General features: G+C 41.0%; 1 protein-coding gene across 3 annotated transcripts in view; it reads left to right on the top strand.

Moving 5' to 3' along the window:
• CCDC50 (coiled-coil domain containing 50) overlaps positions 1-16047 on the top strand; it is a 53267-nt gene extending 37220 nt beyond the window's left edge. For 2 of the 3 annotated variants that reach the window (XM_033958690.1, XM_033958688.1), the window contains 4 exons: positions 917-1021; positions 2104-2183; positions 4270-4367; positions 14721-16047. In XM_033958690.1, coding sequence (XP_033814581.1) covers positions 917-1021; positions 2104-2183; positions 4270-4367; positions 14721-14734 — 297 coding nt within the window. In that variant the 3' untranslated portion in view covers positions 14735-16047. The remainder of the gene's footprint in view (positions 1-916; positions 1022-2103; positions 2184-4269; positions 4368-14720) is intronic. The other variant, XM_033958689.1, reaches the window with a different exon arrangement.
• The last annotated feature ends 877 nt before the right edge of the window (positions 16048-16924 follow it).

Raw genomic sequence — 16924 nt, 5'->3', positions numbered from 1 at the left:
CTTCATCGAGTGTCCCCCTAGTCTTTGTAATTTTTGACGGAATGAAAAATCTATCCACTTGTACCCGTTCTACTCCACTATTTGGGTTTCTGTCATTGGCCACTGTGGAAACAGGATACTATATTGTAAGTCACCTTGAATGTGTTTAGGCATAGCGTGTTTCAAAATTGCCAGATTAGATTAGATCCTGGACTAGACGGACCATTAGTGTGACTCGGTATGGCTGCTCTTATGTCACTGTCCTTGCTTCCATATTACCAAATGCACTGGCCAAGGATCTATCCACCCATATAAATGTGCCTCTGTAAGCCTTGCATTTTCAATAACAGACTTTAGTGCTTTGGGGCAGTGGGGGGAGAGGGGGGTGAAAGCCAGCATGGTCTTGATGTCAGCAGTGCAGCATGCTGTCTGCTGTTTTCCCATCTACTTGACAATTAAACAAGCATGGCCATCTGTCTTGCTTTTTTCTTCTCCACCTGCCTGACAAAGCAGAATTAAACCACATGTTCGCACAAAAAAAAAAGAGAGAAGTCAAAAAGAGGAAAGGACACCTGTCCCTCTGTTGCTGAGAGAAAGGAGGCCTCTGCCCTCACTAGTGCCGAATGAGAGAGCAGAGAGATTTCCGACTTTTGTGGATGTTGTATTTTAGTGGTTGTGAGAAATCACATTTTCCAAAATCCCCCTAAGTTAACTAATTTCAAAGTAGCGGGAGCTTGAAGTCAGCATGATGCTATTAGGGAAAGGGATTCACTATGGCAGATTTTGAGATCCACTGGCTTGAGATGCAGGGTGTGGCTCAAGGTCCCATGCTGAATGGGGGCCCTTAATGATGACTGTTTACACTGATGAAGAACTAAAAGTGTACCACTGCCTCTCATCAAGGTATTATCTCCAAATCATTCTTTAAACCTTGCAGGAAATAGCTCGTTTGTTGATGGCAGAGGAGAAGAAAGCATACAAGAGAAGCAAAATGCTGGAAAAGATGCCTTCCGACAAGAGAAGGCAGGAACCAGAATGGCAGGTAGTTCCTCTTCTGTTCAGAAAATTGAAGAAATTCTCACTAAGGTAGATCTGGACTGTGGCTTATGTTGTCTGCGTTATTAGGAGCCATTCGCTGCAAAAATAGTTTGGCCAGAACTCGCTGACCGCTGGGGATCTTCTGATGTTTAAAAATGGGGGTGAGGGCAGATTAGAGGAATGAATTTTCAGAAATAGTTTGGATTCCTGAAGAAATTCAGTAGGTCTTGGGATGAGGGGTGTGAAGGCCCATTTCACATAGAATAGGGATGTGTGCAGTTCTGGTATTTTAGAAAAGGGTCAGCTGATTTAGGCTTCTTCTAGATTGCCTGCAAAAATGTATATATATATATTTTATGGCAGGAACATGTACCTACAAAACTCGCATACATTTACAGGTGTTGCATTTTGGAAACCTAAACTTGTAAAAGCATCTGATTAACTATAGAGTCAGCAGTTTTTCTTAGTTGCAGTTTGGAGTGGGAAAGAAACAGAATTAAGGTGGCTGCCACCTCTAATCTCGCCTGCCAAGAGCTGACCCAAATGTGCACATAAACTTTGAAGGAGGAAAAGGGATGTTAGAGGGAGGGGGCCTCCTAGGGGTTTGAAAAATATTTTAGGAATGCCACCATAAAAAGTTTTGAATCGCTGCTCTTAGGTTCTTATTTAGTTAACAGATCGTTTCAAAAATTGCTCCTTTCATGTTTGTTTCCGTTTGATATATTGTGAGTATTCTACAGCTTTGAGAAGTTGAAAACTGGCATGGGATAGGATTCACATTCCTTTAATGTTAGTCATACATTTATTGATGGGACAGATTAGCTTAGTCAGACTTCTTTTCATTTTTAGTTACTCTATGAGGAGGATAAATGCCCAGGTGACTCTTATGTTTACAGAAAAAAAAAAAAAAAAGAGTTGCCATACTGGAACATACCGAAGGTCCGTCGAGCCCAATATTCAGTCTCTTTCCAGCAGTGGCCAATCCAGGTCACAAGAACCTGGCAAGATCCCAAAAGGAGTATGCTGCTTATCCTACAAATGAGCAATGGATTTTTTTTAATATTGGCTTTTTTGCCTTGTTCTTAGCCTGATACAGTCGAACACACACCTCCAAGATCCCGAGATGGCCCTGAAGTGCACCGATTGAAAAATGATAAACCAGCACGGTAAGTTTACGTGTTTTTGTGCGTGCAACATAGGGCTGGCATTATTATCTTTGGCACTAATTATGGCCTCCTGTTGGTAATGACATCATTCAAACTAGGGCTGAATGGACAGGAAGTCTGAGCCACCCTTTACATAGCATCAGAACCTTTAATGGTGCATGACTATGGTATATCATGGTACTTTGTAACATTTTAGTGTTTCAACCTTTCGTTTATTTGGTGATAGGAAGATAAAGTGGCATAAATAGCTGCTAACCCATGGCTGGTTAAGCCTAACTATTAACTGGTGATGCACTAGCCATCTTTAAAAAAAAAGTGTGGAGGGGGAGGGGGAATTCAGTGCTGAAGCCCAGACAGGGGTCTGGTATTGAATTTTCAGTTTTAGCGCTGGTAGCGGACAAAAAAACCATTGTCTGCCTCCGGCTAATGTCTGGGGGAGTGGTTTTGCACCTCTGATATGCGATGGTTACCACCTCCTTTCTTCCTTTGATAATCTTAAGCTCAGAGGATGCTATTACACAGGTGATGATTTTTTGGTAACTGGTAAAGGCAAAGATTTTCTCTGCCGTTACATCTAACCTGTACAATAAACCCCTTCCAGCCTATAGAAGAGGGTCTTAATGTACATGATATTTTCATTTTTCTTGATCTAAAAACTAATTCAGAATTGGAAAAAGGAGGTTTGCTTAATTTCCATGTGTGATGCAATATAGTTTGGTTTGTGGCCTCATAATGAGTTAATGTTGCCTGTAAAAAGATACAGGAGCCACTGGACTGCCTTCTTTTTTTGCACAGTGTTTTGGTTCCTTATATTGCACGGAGATCTCTTCGTTCATCAAACCAACATCTTTTGTGTGTGCCTTCTTTTTGTCAGTTATTTCTTGATATGCACAGAAATTCTTCATTCTCACTTATGGCACCTACTTTTTGGAACACTCTCCCCATTTATCTCCAGGAAGAAAAATTGTTACATTCAAAGCTCAATTAAAGGCTTTTTACTTCTTTCAAGCATTTTGCTCATAGGTTTTTATGGGGGGGGGGGAGGTTCTGGTTAAGTAAGTTATATAATGGTTCCCCCTTTTTTTTCCCTGCAAATTTTATTGCAATCTAACCTTATTGGGTTTTTTTTTTTCCTTTGAATGTAATGGAGTTTGTTTTTGTATCGTTTTTACCTCCCCAGTTTATATTCTTTGTAAACCGTTTAAATTTAAACTTTGGATTTATATTTGATGTATATTAAATAAATTGACCTTGAACTTTGGGAAAGCCTTGACCTTTTGCCTCTAGACATATGGTTAGTGGTAAAATGGTTCTCCTTGAAATTATCAAGTTTCAAGTTTATTCATTATTTGATTAATCGCCTATCATAATTACTAAGCGATTTACATTTACAGAAAATACATGATAAAATATTAACAATAATATAATAAAAATATAAAACTCATATTAAAAAAACTAGACAAATTTAAACAGGAAACATTAGGATAGAGGGGGAAGAAATACAATTTATAATAGGAAAGGAGGGACCGATAAGGGTAAAAACACAAAAGGACAGGGAAAACAAAATAATTATAGGAAATGGTATATATGTATATATAGCTAACTAAAATGAAAGGGAGGAATTATGGGGAATATTAATATTTGTTTGGGATGTAGTAAGAACATAAGAAGTTGCCTCCGCTGAGGCAGACCAGAGGTCCATCTCACCCAGCAGTCCGCTCCCGCAGCGGCCCATCAGGCCTATTGCCTGAGCAGTGGTCCCTGACTATTTCTATAACTTACCTCTTACTCCTATCCCTATAACCTACCTCTACTCCTATCTGTACCTCTCAATCCCTTTGTCCTCTAGGAACCTATCCAAACCTTCTTTGAAGCCCTGTAGCGTGCTCCTGCCTTTCACAGCCTCCGGAAGCATGTTCCATGTATCCACCATCCTCTGACTGATTTCTTTTTAGATACGTATTTCTGATGACATTTATAGCTGCTTTCTGTACAGGTTTTTGTTTTGAAGGATGTTAAGATACGATGTATTGGTTAAGGCTGTTTTTTAAATATCTAGTTTCCCCAAAATTGTTTGGTTTTCCAGACCGCCTCCACCTCAGACACTGAGTGACTATGCAGAGTTCAAAGGTTCTCAACACATCTCTACTCGCCCATCTGCTAGATCAGAATCTACTTATAAAGGTAGGAATAATTGGTTATATCATCTAGCACCTTTTATGCAAACAAGATTTTGGGCTCCTTTTACAAAGGTGCGTTAGGGCCTTAACGCGTGGAATAGCACGTGCTAAAATGCCGCAGCGCTAGCCGCTACCGCCTCCTCTTGAGCAGGCGGTAGTTTTTCGGCTACTGCGTGCTAATCTGGCGCGTATGCTAAAAAAAGCTAGCGCACCTTTGTAAAAGGAGCCCTTTGTTGTGCGTTTCTATGTCATGTCTCTGAAATGAACCTGCAGCCACCTTTTGAGATGAACGACTCGGCAGCGTGTGCTTCGGGAGAGCCAAATTAAGATTAATTGTCTTGTTTTCAAGTGGATCTTGGAAGCCTGAAGAAATTTGCCCAAGATGGCATGATCTGTAACAAAGAGCAGATCTGAACTTGTTTTTCCAGGACATTCTCATTCCTATGAGCTTGTTGAAGAACCATAATTTTGATTTTCCTCTCCTTTTTGTTTTCCTTGAGCAAAAAAAAATCTCAACTGCTTGTAGTTTTCACCTTTTTTCCCTCCATACTCTGCAGTTTTTCCATAATGAATGAGATTTTGAGACTCAGTTTAGTTGCAGATCATGTTCAGTGTCCCAGTGAGTCAGTTGATGTGATAGTATCTGTCAAGTATGATAAACGGATGGGCAGACTAGATGGGCCATTTGGCCTTTATCTGCCGTCATGTTTCTATAAATTCCTACGATATTTTGCTTTAAAGAACGTGAACTGAGCAAACTGAATGGCCCAGTTGGATTTTACCTGCTATGCTTTTCTCTTAGTTCTAAAGTTCATGAGTTAAAATTTCTTGTAGAACATTGTTGTTTAATAATCCATCATTATTGAGTAAATTAACCAAAATATAAGTTATATGTAGAAAGTAAAATTGTGTCTTTTCTAGCCCTTTGCCTTTTTTTCTCCTTTCTGTTTTTTGTGTTCTCCCTCCTCCCACCTCCACCCCCGACACATACACATTCACGCCATGCCATGCGGCAGGAGGAATCTATGAGTACGGTAGAGTGTTGTGTACTGCATGAGGTGGACAGTTTTCAAACTAAAGAAACTAGTAGTATATTAAAGCATTTTCAGAGGTTGTTCCAGTATTGATTTAATGTGCAAGAAAGTCGAGGATTGAATTTTGTCAGACAGATGAATTAAGGTTTCCCAAATAACTGAAGAAATGGGCATCTCGGCAGGTACAGTTTTGAAAATAATTCATGAAAAGTTGGGCTTGTCCAAGGTTAGTGCAAGATGGGTTCCAAGAATGCTGATGCCATGTCAGAAGGCCATAAGGCTCCAATGCTTTCAGGAGAACTTGGAGATACTCCATGAAGACCAAGTGAATTTTTTTTCTTATTTTGGTGACTGATGAGACTTGGGTCTTTCACAGAGATCTTGAACACAAGTCATCCCCCACCCCCAAAAAAGTTCAAGACAGAAAAATCTGCAGGCAATGTCATGGCAGCTGTCCTCTGGGATGATGAAGGACTTTCGCTTCTGGAGTTCATGCCACTCAAGACGCAACTGGGGAGAGTTATGCCAACACAATGATCACTTTGTGGGAGTCAATCAAGGAGAAAAGATGAGGAAAACTCACAGCAGGCGTGATGCTGCTTCATGACAATTCGCCGGTGTGCATATCATGACAATCACAGGCTGTCATTTGAGAATGTAGGTTTCAGCAGCTCAACCATCTACCCTACAGTCTTGACCTGACTCCCTCAGATTATTTTCTGTTCTGAGTTTTGAAGAAATCTCTCCGTGGACAGCAGTTTTCAAGTGACAAAAAGGTCCACGACATCGGAAGGCAAGTGGCACAACAGCGATAGTGTCCCCCGAAGAAGGCTTGTTATTAGCCGAAACCCTCTGAAGAGAGTGTGAGCGTCGGGCAGTTCATGGTCCCCCAACGTTGGCTTTGGCTGGAAAGCAAATAAATTTATAGGTAGGGAGGAGGTTTTGAAGTAGATGATTACATCATATGTTTCCAGAAGGAAGACTTGAAATAACATCTAGGTTATAAGAGGTCTCTTTACTGAGAATTTTGCATATTTATAATAATAATAACAGTTTATATACTGCAGGACTGTGAAGTTCTATGCGGTTTACAATGCTTAGAAATGTTACAGATTGAGTGAATAAACAGAGTTACAGATTGAATGAACAAACAAAGTACAGATTTAGTGACAGGTGATTCTTGCGCTCGGTTGTTAAGGACTAAGATTGAATGGGCTGGTCTCCTAAGTATTTCAGGAATAGATGTGTTTTCAGGCGTTTCCTGAATTCTCCATAGGTAGTAGGCACAAGCAATTGTTCAAGGTCTTTACCCCATAATGCAGCTTGATGTGTGAGAAGATGTTGATGATGATACTTCAACCTCATTATAGAGTTTGGGTATGAGTTCTATCTTTAGATTAAGTTATTGTTTATGAGGTTTGAAGTAGGTGGGCTTGTAGAATTTCCCGCAGTATAAGTGGTTTTTTTTATACAAAATGAAAAATTGCATGTTTTATTTGGTTCATAGTCATTCGCGTGCAGGACTTCGGCGGGCTGACATTGTAGCGCAGACAATTCGGCGCAAGACCCCAGCGCGCCGCCTAAAATAGAAACATAGAAAAAGACGGCAGAAAAGGGCTATAGCCCACCAAGTCTGCCCATTCCAAATGCCCGCCCCCCCCTTAATTTACTCCCTTAGGGATCCCATGTGAATATCCCATTTTCTCTTAAAATCTGACACGCTGTTGGCCTCAATCACCTGCAGTGGGAGTTTGTTCCAATGATCCACTACTCTTTCAGTGAAGAAGTATTTTCTGTAGTCGCTATGGAACTTCCCTCCCCTGATTTTCAGCGGATGCCCCCTGGTGGTCGAGGGTCCCTTGAGATAGAAGATATCTTCTTCCGACTCGATACGGCCCGTGATATACTTAAACGTTTCAATCATGTCTCCCCTCTCTCTTCGTTCCTCAAGTGAGTACAGCCGTAGTTTATTCAGTCTTTCTTCATACGTGAGATCCTTGAGCCCCAAGACCATCCTAGTGGCCATACGCTGAACCGACTCGATTCTCAGCACATCTTTCCGGTAGTGTGGTCTCCAGAATTGAACACAGTATTCCAAATGTTACTATTAAAGAGCTCCAACGCAGGGTGTATGGGGAACCCCCCCAGTTTACTTCATACTCTTTGCGCTGCCGTTGGGGGAGGTTGGAACCCTCCATTATTGAGTAAACTTAACTTTTTCCCGATTTTTTTTTTTAGGAAAAAGTTAAGTTTTCTCTATAATGTGGGGGGTTGCACCCCCCCCCCATGGCAGCGCGAAGAGTATGAAGTAAAGTGGGGGGGTTTCCCCCACACACCCCGTCGGAGCTCTTTAAAAGAAACTTTTTTGGCAGCGCACTGGGGTCTTGCGCCGAATTGTTTCAAGGTTTCAAGGTTTATTAAATATTTGATGAATCGCTATATCTTTATACAAAGCGATGTACATAAAAATACAATTAGTTAAGATAAAAACATACAATAAATATATAAACACTAGATATTAGACAAGACCAACAACAATTGGAAGGGAAGGGAGGTTATGTCGGCGTGCCGAAGTCTCACGCGCTTTTGTCCCATCACCATTTTATTTATAGCTTTCATTATTTGGAAATCAAAATGTAATGGAAGAAGACAAGTTTTGAACAAAATAAAAAGTAACTGACAAATCTCCCCCAAAATGAACTGAAAGACAGCATCATGTACTCTCCTAAAATTTACCTACGTCCTAACTGAGTAGTTTCCAAAAAGCAAACTTGCCCCCTCTTAGAATAATCTGTGTATTGATCATGCTTTGTTTGAGAATGCTGCTTAAATTTGTGTCACACCTGGGCAGAATAAATTTAATAATCAAAACCGATTTTTCTGAATTTGAGTCTCTTGTTAGGATGAATATTCTGCTAAGGAGAAATGTCTCATTTCCTTATAATAAATTTTGAGTGGGAAAAATACCAACTTTCTTTAGACACCTGCTGTGTTTGAGTCACTTATTTTTTAATGCTTATAATCCTTTACAAGCAACACTTGCAACAGAAGTAAGCAGAAGAAAAAGGAGAGAGAATAATCTCAAAATTATTTACAGCTCTTATAATCAATTGAATCTCAAAATCCTGGACCATAATATATAACGAGTGAGGGGGCCATCGAGAATTGAAGGAGTAGTTGTCACAAACTACCCCTCACCCCCTTTTTATAAAAGCATAGCGCGGTTTTCCGCGCATAGAATTCCTATGAGCTTAGGAGTTGTTACCGCCGTGGCCGACGCTAAAAACCGCGCTATGGTTTTGTAAAAAAAAAAAAAAAAAAAAGAGGGGCAAATTAAAAAAGAACATAGAATGTAGACAGAATTGGCCGATGAATAATAGATCTGTAGCATTATCATCCTGCCAGTCCTGTCCATCTGCTGTTGGAGCTACAGGAACTATATTAGATTTTCTTGAAATTGGAAAAGTCTTTAATTGCTCAGGGTCCCAGAAAAAGAACAGACAGTTTTAATGGAAATAACACCACATGCTGAACAGTGAGGTGGTTCTTTCCAGGCTGCTGCTATTATTAATTCAGCATCATCCAAAAACAGGATTTATCCAGCAACTAACAATCTGTATATGCCTAAAATGAACCTTCAGCAGAGAGAGAAATAGGGCTTGCTCAAAACCATACTTTCCATAAAATCCCTCAGTTTGAATTTATCAGTCCAACTCACAGTTTGTAACATTAAGGACCAGATTCTGTAATGGGTGCCTAAAAAAAAAAGGTAAATATGTAGAGGGGGACAAGTTACAACCAATGTAACAAGAGTGAAAAGGTGCATATATTGAAAAGAAAAAATCACTCTATAGACCTGTTCAAAGAGTAATATGGATGATATAACACAGTTCACAAAAACTTGCTCAGAATCAAGGAGGGGAAAACTGGGGCTGACCCCAGAAAAAACCACCTCACAGCCCAATCATCGCATGGAGAGTAAACAGAACATTATATCATTTCATATATGCTTTTTGTTATGAAAAAATCACTGACGTTCAGCACAATGTTTACTAAGATTTTAGTCAAAGAACTGAGCAAACTTAACTTGCAGCTTGCGGGTTCCGACGTGCACGTTTCGATCCTGCCTCAGGGAACACACAGGAATGGTTGGAAAAAACTCATGCGATGGGTACAAAGATTCTGAAAAAGACAAAATTAAACGAATCAATACTTTATTCAAAAATAAGTTAAAAAAGTTTAGCACATTAAAATTGAAACGATATAAACGCAGCTTTCGGCTAAACAGGAAAAAGGACTCACCAATACGGACTGCTGTCTCACATAGAGAAGCGCAAGTAGCGCGGCTTGACTGCTTTGAGAGGTAACCAGAGCGGAAAGACCGCCGTGATTTTAAAGGGCTCTGAGAACGTGATCACACGCCTAATGCACGGGATGACGTCATGGCACTTACGGAAAAACAGCAATTTTTTTCATAACAAAAAGCATATATGAAATGATATAACGTTCTGTTTACTCTCCATGCGATGATTGGGCTGTGAGGTGATTTTTTCTGGGGTCAGCCCCAGTTTTCCCCTCCTTGATTCTGAGCAAGTTTTTGTGAACTGTGTTATATCATCCATATTACTCTTTGAACAGGTCTATAGAGTGATTTTTTCTTTTCAATAAAAAAAAAGGTAGGCACCTGAAATTAAGTACCCACTGCATGTCAGTCACACTTGGGCGCCCATTACAGAATCGTGCCTATCTTAAACTTAGGCCAGGGTTTTAAAGGCCTACATTATAGGCACTTAAGTCCTTTAGAGAAACGCACCCAGCGGCACCTTTCTCCACCCCTAAACACGCCTACTTTGGTGTTAGACAATGTTAGGCACCCAGCAATAGGTGCCTATCTCTCAATTCAATTTTATTTTTTTTCAATTATGATCATCAGTGCAGCGCAGAGCAGTCAGTGTGCCAGCCGGCGCTAAAAAACCTCTTGCGTGGTTTAGTAAAAGGGAGTGTAAGTTATGCGCCCGACTTTACTTGCCTTTTATAGGACTTTCCCCTAAATGTCCATAAATCCCATGTTGCTCCTTATGACCCTGGGCAAGTCACTTAACCCCCCCATTACCCCAGGTACATTAGGTAGAGTGTGAGCCCACCGGGACAGACAGAGAAAAAGGCTTCATTACCTGAATGTTATTCCACTGAGCCTATAAGTGGTATATAAATACTAAAAATAAAAGAAATATTTAAATGAAACTTATCTGAATTTGACTTCTTGTTCATTTAATTCATGTTTGACTTATTCTTGCTGTGAACTCCTTCAAAAAGGCAGTAAATAAATATTTGCAGTTGAGAAAAAGAATTGACCGTCTGTATTTGAACTTTTAATTATTATATTTCATCCCCCTCCTCTCATGCTTCCCATATATGTTTCTCTCCTATTTCTAAAGTAGTTCTTGCCCCTTTCATCTTGTTCCTGTCTGTCGGCCTCAATTTGTTCTTGAATTCATAATTTATATTTTATGTAATACCCATTGGGGGGGGTTATTAATATACTCTGCCTAGAAATCTTAATAGGCAGAATAACAAATTTTAAATAAACTTGGAAGTAATATGGATTAAATGAATAAAGAATTTTTGGCATCAATTTTGATGAATTCTCTCCAATGCAGGGTTGGTCCCTAAACACAATAATGTTGAAACTTTGATAGAGGATTTTGTGGCCTCATTAGAAGGAGGAAAAGATAATTAATGAAGTCAAATTTAGATAAGTATCACTGATATATTTATGGAAATTTAGGACCGGATTCTATAAATGGTGCCGTAATTGAGGCCACTGAACGAACTAAAATCCACATTGAATCCCGTTCGGCACCTAGTGACACCTACCTGAAAAGTAGGGCTCCTTTTACTAAGCTGCGATAGCGTTTTTAGTGCGCGCAGAATTTTAGCGGGCGTTAAACCCGCGCTACACGGCTAGAACTAACGCCAGCTCAACGCTGATGTTAGTGTCTAGCGTGCTAAAACCGCTATCGCAGCTTAGTAAAAGGAGCCCTAAGTGTGGTAAGGGGTGAAGAATAGGCATGTTTGACTTAGGCATTGCTAGGCGTCCGAGTTAGGCACCGGTAAATTAGGCCTGGTAAAACCTGGCTTAATATACCGGCCTAAGGATGCCTAGGTGGTGCCTAGCGGTACATTGGCAACCGTGCTGAGCTTACAACGTAGGCACCATTGGGTACCTTTTATAAAATCAAGGTGCAAACAATGCAGTGGTGGCTAAGAAAACAAATAGGATGCTAGGAATAATCAGGAAAGGAATGGAAAAGAAGGATGAAAATGTTATAATGCTCTTGTATCTCTCTGTGGTACGGCCACTTCTTGAATACTATGTGCAATTCTGGTCGCCGTATCTCAAAAAAAGATATAGCGGAATTAGAAAAGGTACAGAGAAGAGCGATGAAAATGATAAAAGGGATGGGACGGCTTCTCTATGAGGAAAGGCTAAAGCAGCTGGGGCTCTTCAGCTTGGAGAAGAGACGGCTCAGGGGAGATATGATAGAGGTCTCTAAAATACTGAGTGAATCGCTTGTATACTATTTCCAAAAATACTAGGACTTGGGGGCATGTGATAAAGCTACTCGGTAGTAGATTTAAAACAGACTGGAGAAAATATTTCTTCACACAACGTGTAATTAAACTTTGGAATTTATTGCTCAAAAATGTGGTGAAATCAGCTTAGAGGGTTTAAAAAAGGTTTGAATAATTTCCTTAAAGAAAAGTCCTTTAGCCGTTATTAAGATGGGGAAATCCACTTCTTATTCCTAGATTAAGCAGCATAAAGTCTTTTTTTGTTTTTTAGTTCAATCTTTAAGTTTTATCATCTTACAGAAAAATACAACACACAAATGTATTATAAACATAAAATAGGAAATTCTTTTTTACTACTTGTGATCTTGCCAGGTACTTGGGACCTGGGTTGGCCACTGTTGGAAACAGGATACTGGACTAGATGGACCTTCGGTCTGTCCCAGTATGGCAGTTCTTATGTGAACCAAGCCATTGTGACATCACTGATGAAGTTGGCTCTTAGGCATTGGTGAAATGAGGCATTATGACATCACAATATGAGCTCTGGAATGTTGCTACTCTTATGGGTTTCTGCCAGGTACTTGGGACCTGGGTTGGCCACTGTTGGAAACAGATGGACCAGTCTGTCCCAGTAAGGCAATTCTTATGTTCTCATGACCAATGAATGAAAATTGAGAGGTTTGGGGGAAAGCGTGTAGGGAGTAAGTCCCATTTCTAACTCTGCTGAAGGTCCATTTTAATCATAATTTGCACTGATTGTTGATTGCTGGATAAGTCTTGTGAGTTTTGCAGGATAATGTTGGCTACTTATAGGTGGACTGTCTGTTGTCTTGTTTGGAGGCTGCAGTAATTAAAATATGTAGGGGAAAGTGTCTCTTTCCACATACAGAAGTCACAATACGGTGTTAATGGAATGCTCAAAACACCTCTCCCTCTCTTAATATTTGTACGTGCCGTCTGTGCCTTAGTTCTTTATTTTACACTAATCTTTAAGCCCATTACATTAACAGGTGCTAGAATAGATGTGTCTTTCTCTCTCTCTCTCTCCTTGGCTGCTTTCTGTCTGTCTGTCTTTCTTTCTGTCTCTTTTTCCTCCGCTGTCCACCACCACCCCTTGCCAGCTCCCCCTGACCAGCAATAGCCCTTCTCCCTTCCTTTTATGTCCCCCGTGTCCAGCAGCACCTCTTCTGTGCTCCCCCTGTCCCTCTTCCCTGCTCCCCAGTCCATCAGCACCTCTTTCGTGCTCCCCCTGTCCCTCTTCCCTGCTCCCCAGTCCATCAGCACTTCTTCTGTGCTCCCCCTGTCCCTGTTCCCTGCTCCCCGGTCCATCAGCGCCCATTACCTGCTCCCCCTGACCAGCATGTTTGTTTGCAGCCTCTTTAATGTTCCCCCGTCTATCAGCACCTCTTCCGTGCTCCCCCTGTCCCTCTTTCCTGTTCCCCCGTCCAGCAGCACCTCTTCCGTGCTCCCCCTGTCCCTCTTCCCTGCTCCCCGGCCCATCAGCGCCCCTTACCTGCTCCCCCTGTCCAGCATGTTCGTTTGCAGCCTGGTGAGGATAGCGGCCAGCTGTAGCGAACCTCACAGTCCGCTATGCACCTCAGTAGCAAGTTCCTTCTGACGCGATCGCGTACGTCAGAGGAAACGTGTTACTGAGGTGCTGAGAGGCCTGCGAAGTTTGTTACAGGCGGCCGCTATTCTCACCAGGCTCCTTTGAAGAGCGGCGTCGGCAGCGGTACTGGGCGACGATGATGCGGCTCTGGCGCCACTGGGAGAGAGCTTGCCTGCAGCTTCCTCCAGCAGCAGCGGTTGGTGAGTGAGGGCGGGAGGAGGGGAATGGCCAGAGTGTTCCCTGCCGCCGGGTTCTAAAATGGAACACGGCCACGGATAACACACCACGGCGGCAGGGAACACGAAACCCTTAGGGTTTTATTATATAGGATAAGGGAGGGGATGGGAAAGGCAGTGGCTATGAGAGGTGAATGCTGCCCATTTTTTGCAGTTCTCCTAGCGCATTTTGGCATCAGTTAGTTGTTATGTTTTCCCCATTAAGCCAATGATAAAAGCAGAAGATTGTGGATGTAGATGTTCTGAAAGATGATTTATTATTCGCTCTTCACAATAAAAACATAAAAATACAAGTTTAAGTCTGTGGTACACATGTGCTTGTCCAACCTGACCCTATACGGTCCGTGTTTGGCGAACATGCCTTCCTCAGGGGTCCGAATAATATAGGGTACACAGGTAGAAGTATGGACTAAAATCAGTTTACGTGTCTTTGAACAGATAACCGAAGATGGCTTGAGACGAGCAAAGTGGCGCGAAAAATCGCAGTCAAGCCACATATCTATAGGTGTTGAGGACAGGCAATTTGAAGAAAACCAATGAGGGTTATCAGCTGTCGTCATTGGGAACAGGTTTGGAGTTACAGCCTGGTGTTTTAAGGAAACGAGCAAAGTCCCAAAATGCAGCAAGACCAAGACTAAAAGATAGATAAATAAAGCCAAAATAACAGTTGGTACAAGTGGCCTAATCTGTCCCTGATGAATTGGAGCAGTCCAAGAACCTGAAAAGGGTAGGATAAAATGGTCATTCTAGTAAGCCATACAATCAGCTTGACTCGTCCACCTAAAAATGTCCCCTTTTAGTTGGTTGTCTTCATTTAGGCAGCATACCAGTCCCTGGGCTGTTAGATGTTACTGGCAAATATCTGTGCAATAGTTGTCCATAAATTTTGTTTTCTTTTCTAGGTTCCACTCATTGATAATGAGGTTCATCTGGAATTTCAATCGATCCTGGCAAATTGTAGCAAAAGTCAATGGAATTCAGAAGACACATTTTGTTTCTCTCCTTCATGGTTTGCATTCCAAGGATCTCGTCTTTGATTATTGATGAATAGGAAGAACGTCTTTCTCCTTGATAACCGAGATGACCATATCATGTATATATTCTTAACCCATACAGTACAATCTATCTGTTCCATAATTATCCTGGTGATATGGAAGAGGAGGAAAGACCAACAGTCTATTTCTAAATCACTGAAATGAGCCAATGGCATGGGAGATTTGTTTTTCATCTCTGATTTTCTCTTGCCGTTCTTCCTAAAAGCACAAACCATATGTTATGGGTTTTAGATAATGGTGACACAATCATTAGAGCAAGGCTTATCAAATTTTTGAAGTTTATTGTTCCTCCCTTGAGAAGCCTTTCAAAGTAGGATGTAAAGAATAAGTGGGCCAAGAAAAGGAACTACATTTTACCATAGGATAGGAAAGAGATAGCATTACTGTAGCATTAGCTGCCACTCTGAAGTCCCCCGAGACAAGCTTCTAGTGGTCAATATTAAGAGATGTTGCAGTAAGTTTCCTAATGTCCCCCTCACATTTGATTTAGTTTTGGGATGTCTTTTCATGCTGCTGTTTCAATAATTCTGGTCAGTAAATAGCGATCGACAATATATTGGCGGGGCTACACCTAATCCTCTGTTTCGAGGAATCTCCCTTGTTTGGACATGAAATTCTTGCATTTCTTTGAGCGATACCATGCTGAGCAGCAAAAGATGATCTCGATGTGAAGGATGCCCAGCAGAAATCCATGACTTCAAACTCCCACCTCACCTTCAAGAAGCTGCGGTTCCTTTGCAGTCTGTGACATACAGTTCTATGGTATTACTAGACATAACACAGCACTGTACACAAACACAAGAGATGGTCACTGCTCGACAGAGCTTAGTTCATTCGCGACAGACAAGCATGACATGTAAATGGAGGAGAATGTTTGTTATAGACTAGCCTGATTCTTTGCAAGCTTGATTTAACTCTTTTTTTTTCATGATCAGCATATGAATTCCGAAGAGAAATGATGTGCATGAGTTCAAAGCACATGGCCTGCAGAAAATCCAGGACAAGAAAGGACATTAATCCAATCAGCACATAGTTAATCTAAAACCAGGTTTTCGTAGCCGAGTGCTTTAAAGGACTTTGTTCTCAAAAGAGCCCATCTCCTCAGGAAGCTGTCTTTGCTGTATGGGCCCGGCCCGTGGTTCTCTTCCATTTTTTGTTAAGTGCTAACAAGTTTTTTTTTTAAAAAAAAAAGATGTACAATGTATTTTTCATCGGAAAATTTGCAGGCTGAAGTGCCATTTACAGGGAAGTTTTATTTTAAATGGTTTTATTTTTATATTTTGGTGAATTCTTTCTACAAACCTCCTGAAATGTGTATTTATTGTCATAGAATGTAGGATGAGGTGATCTTCTGTGTCTCAGTGTCAGGGATGATAAATATGCCTCACTATAAATCAGTGTTTCTCCGAGAGGAATTCAGACCTTCCCGAAATTGCTGAAGCTCTTTCGTTTCCTCTGTTCCTCCTATAAATGAAGAGATTTCCCTGAGAAGGGCTTAAAAGCTTCCCTTTCTGTTCCTCATGGAAATACTGTTCATCATTTTTTGTGAAGCAATAGTGGGATGGTGATGAAGGATGATAAATGAGTATCCTCTTGATGTTTTTTTTTTTCCTTTAAATTTAAATTTATGGGGGACTTATGTCCTTTCATCCTTCCTTTTTATTTTCTCCCAGGAGGAGACTGCCTGAGTAACACAGGGGCCCTTGACTATAAATGTAGTCTTCTGCTGTGGATTCTCCATAGGTCCCACTGGTCACTACAGTACCAAAGCCACAGCCCAGGTTCTGTCTCTTCAGTATTTACTTTGTTTTGGGTTATTGTGTCCTGTGAATTGTCCAATTAGATGAACAGTAATCCTGCAAGGAAATAGGACAGAAAGATACTGGCTCTAGAAAGTATTTCTGAGAGACTCACTTTTGCTAAGACCTTACATAAACCTTCATTAAAAAGAAAAAATCACAATTACTAAAGGATTTAATTTGACCTGAAACTCCGAGTACCAAATTCCTGGTTGGAAACGCCACTTTTGGCTTAGTTCGAGTGATGGAGCT

This window comes from Geotrypetes seraphini, chromosome 9 (assembly GCF_902459505.1).
Source record: "Geotrypetes seraphini chromosome 9, aGeoSer1.1, whole genome shotgun sequence".
Lineage (NCBI taxonomy): Eukaryota > Metazoa > Chordata > Amphibia > Gymnophiona > Dermophiidae > Geotrypetes > Geotrypetes seraphini.
This window is presented reverse-complemented; position numbering and strand designations above follow the sequence as displayed.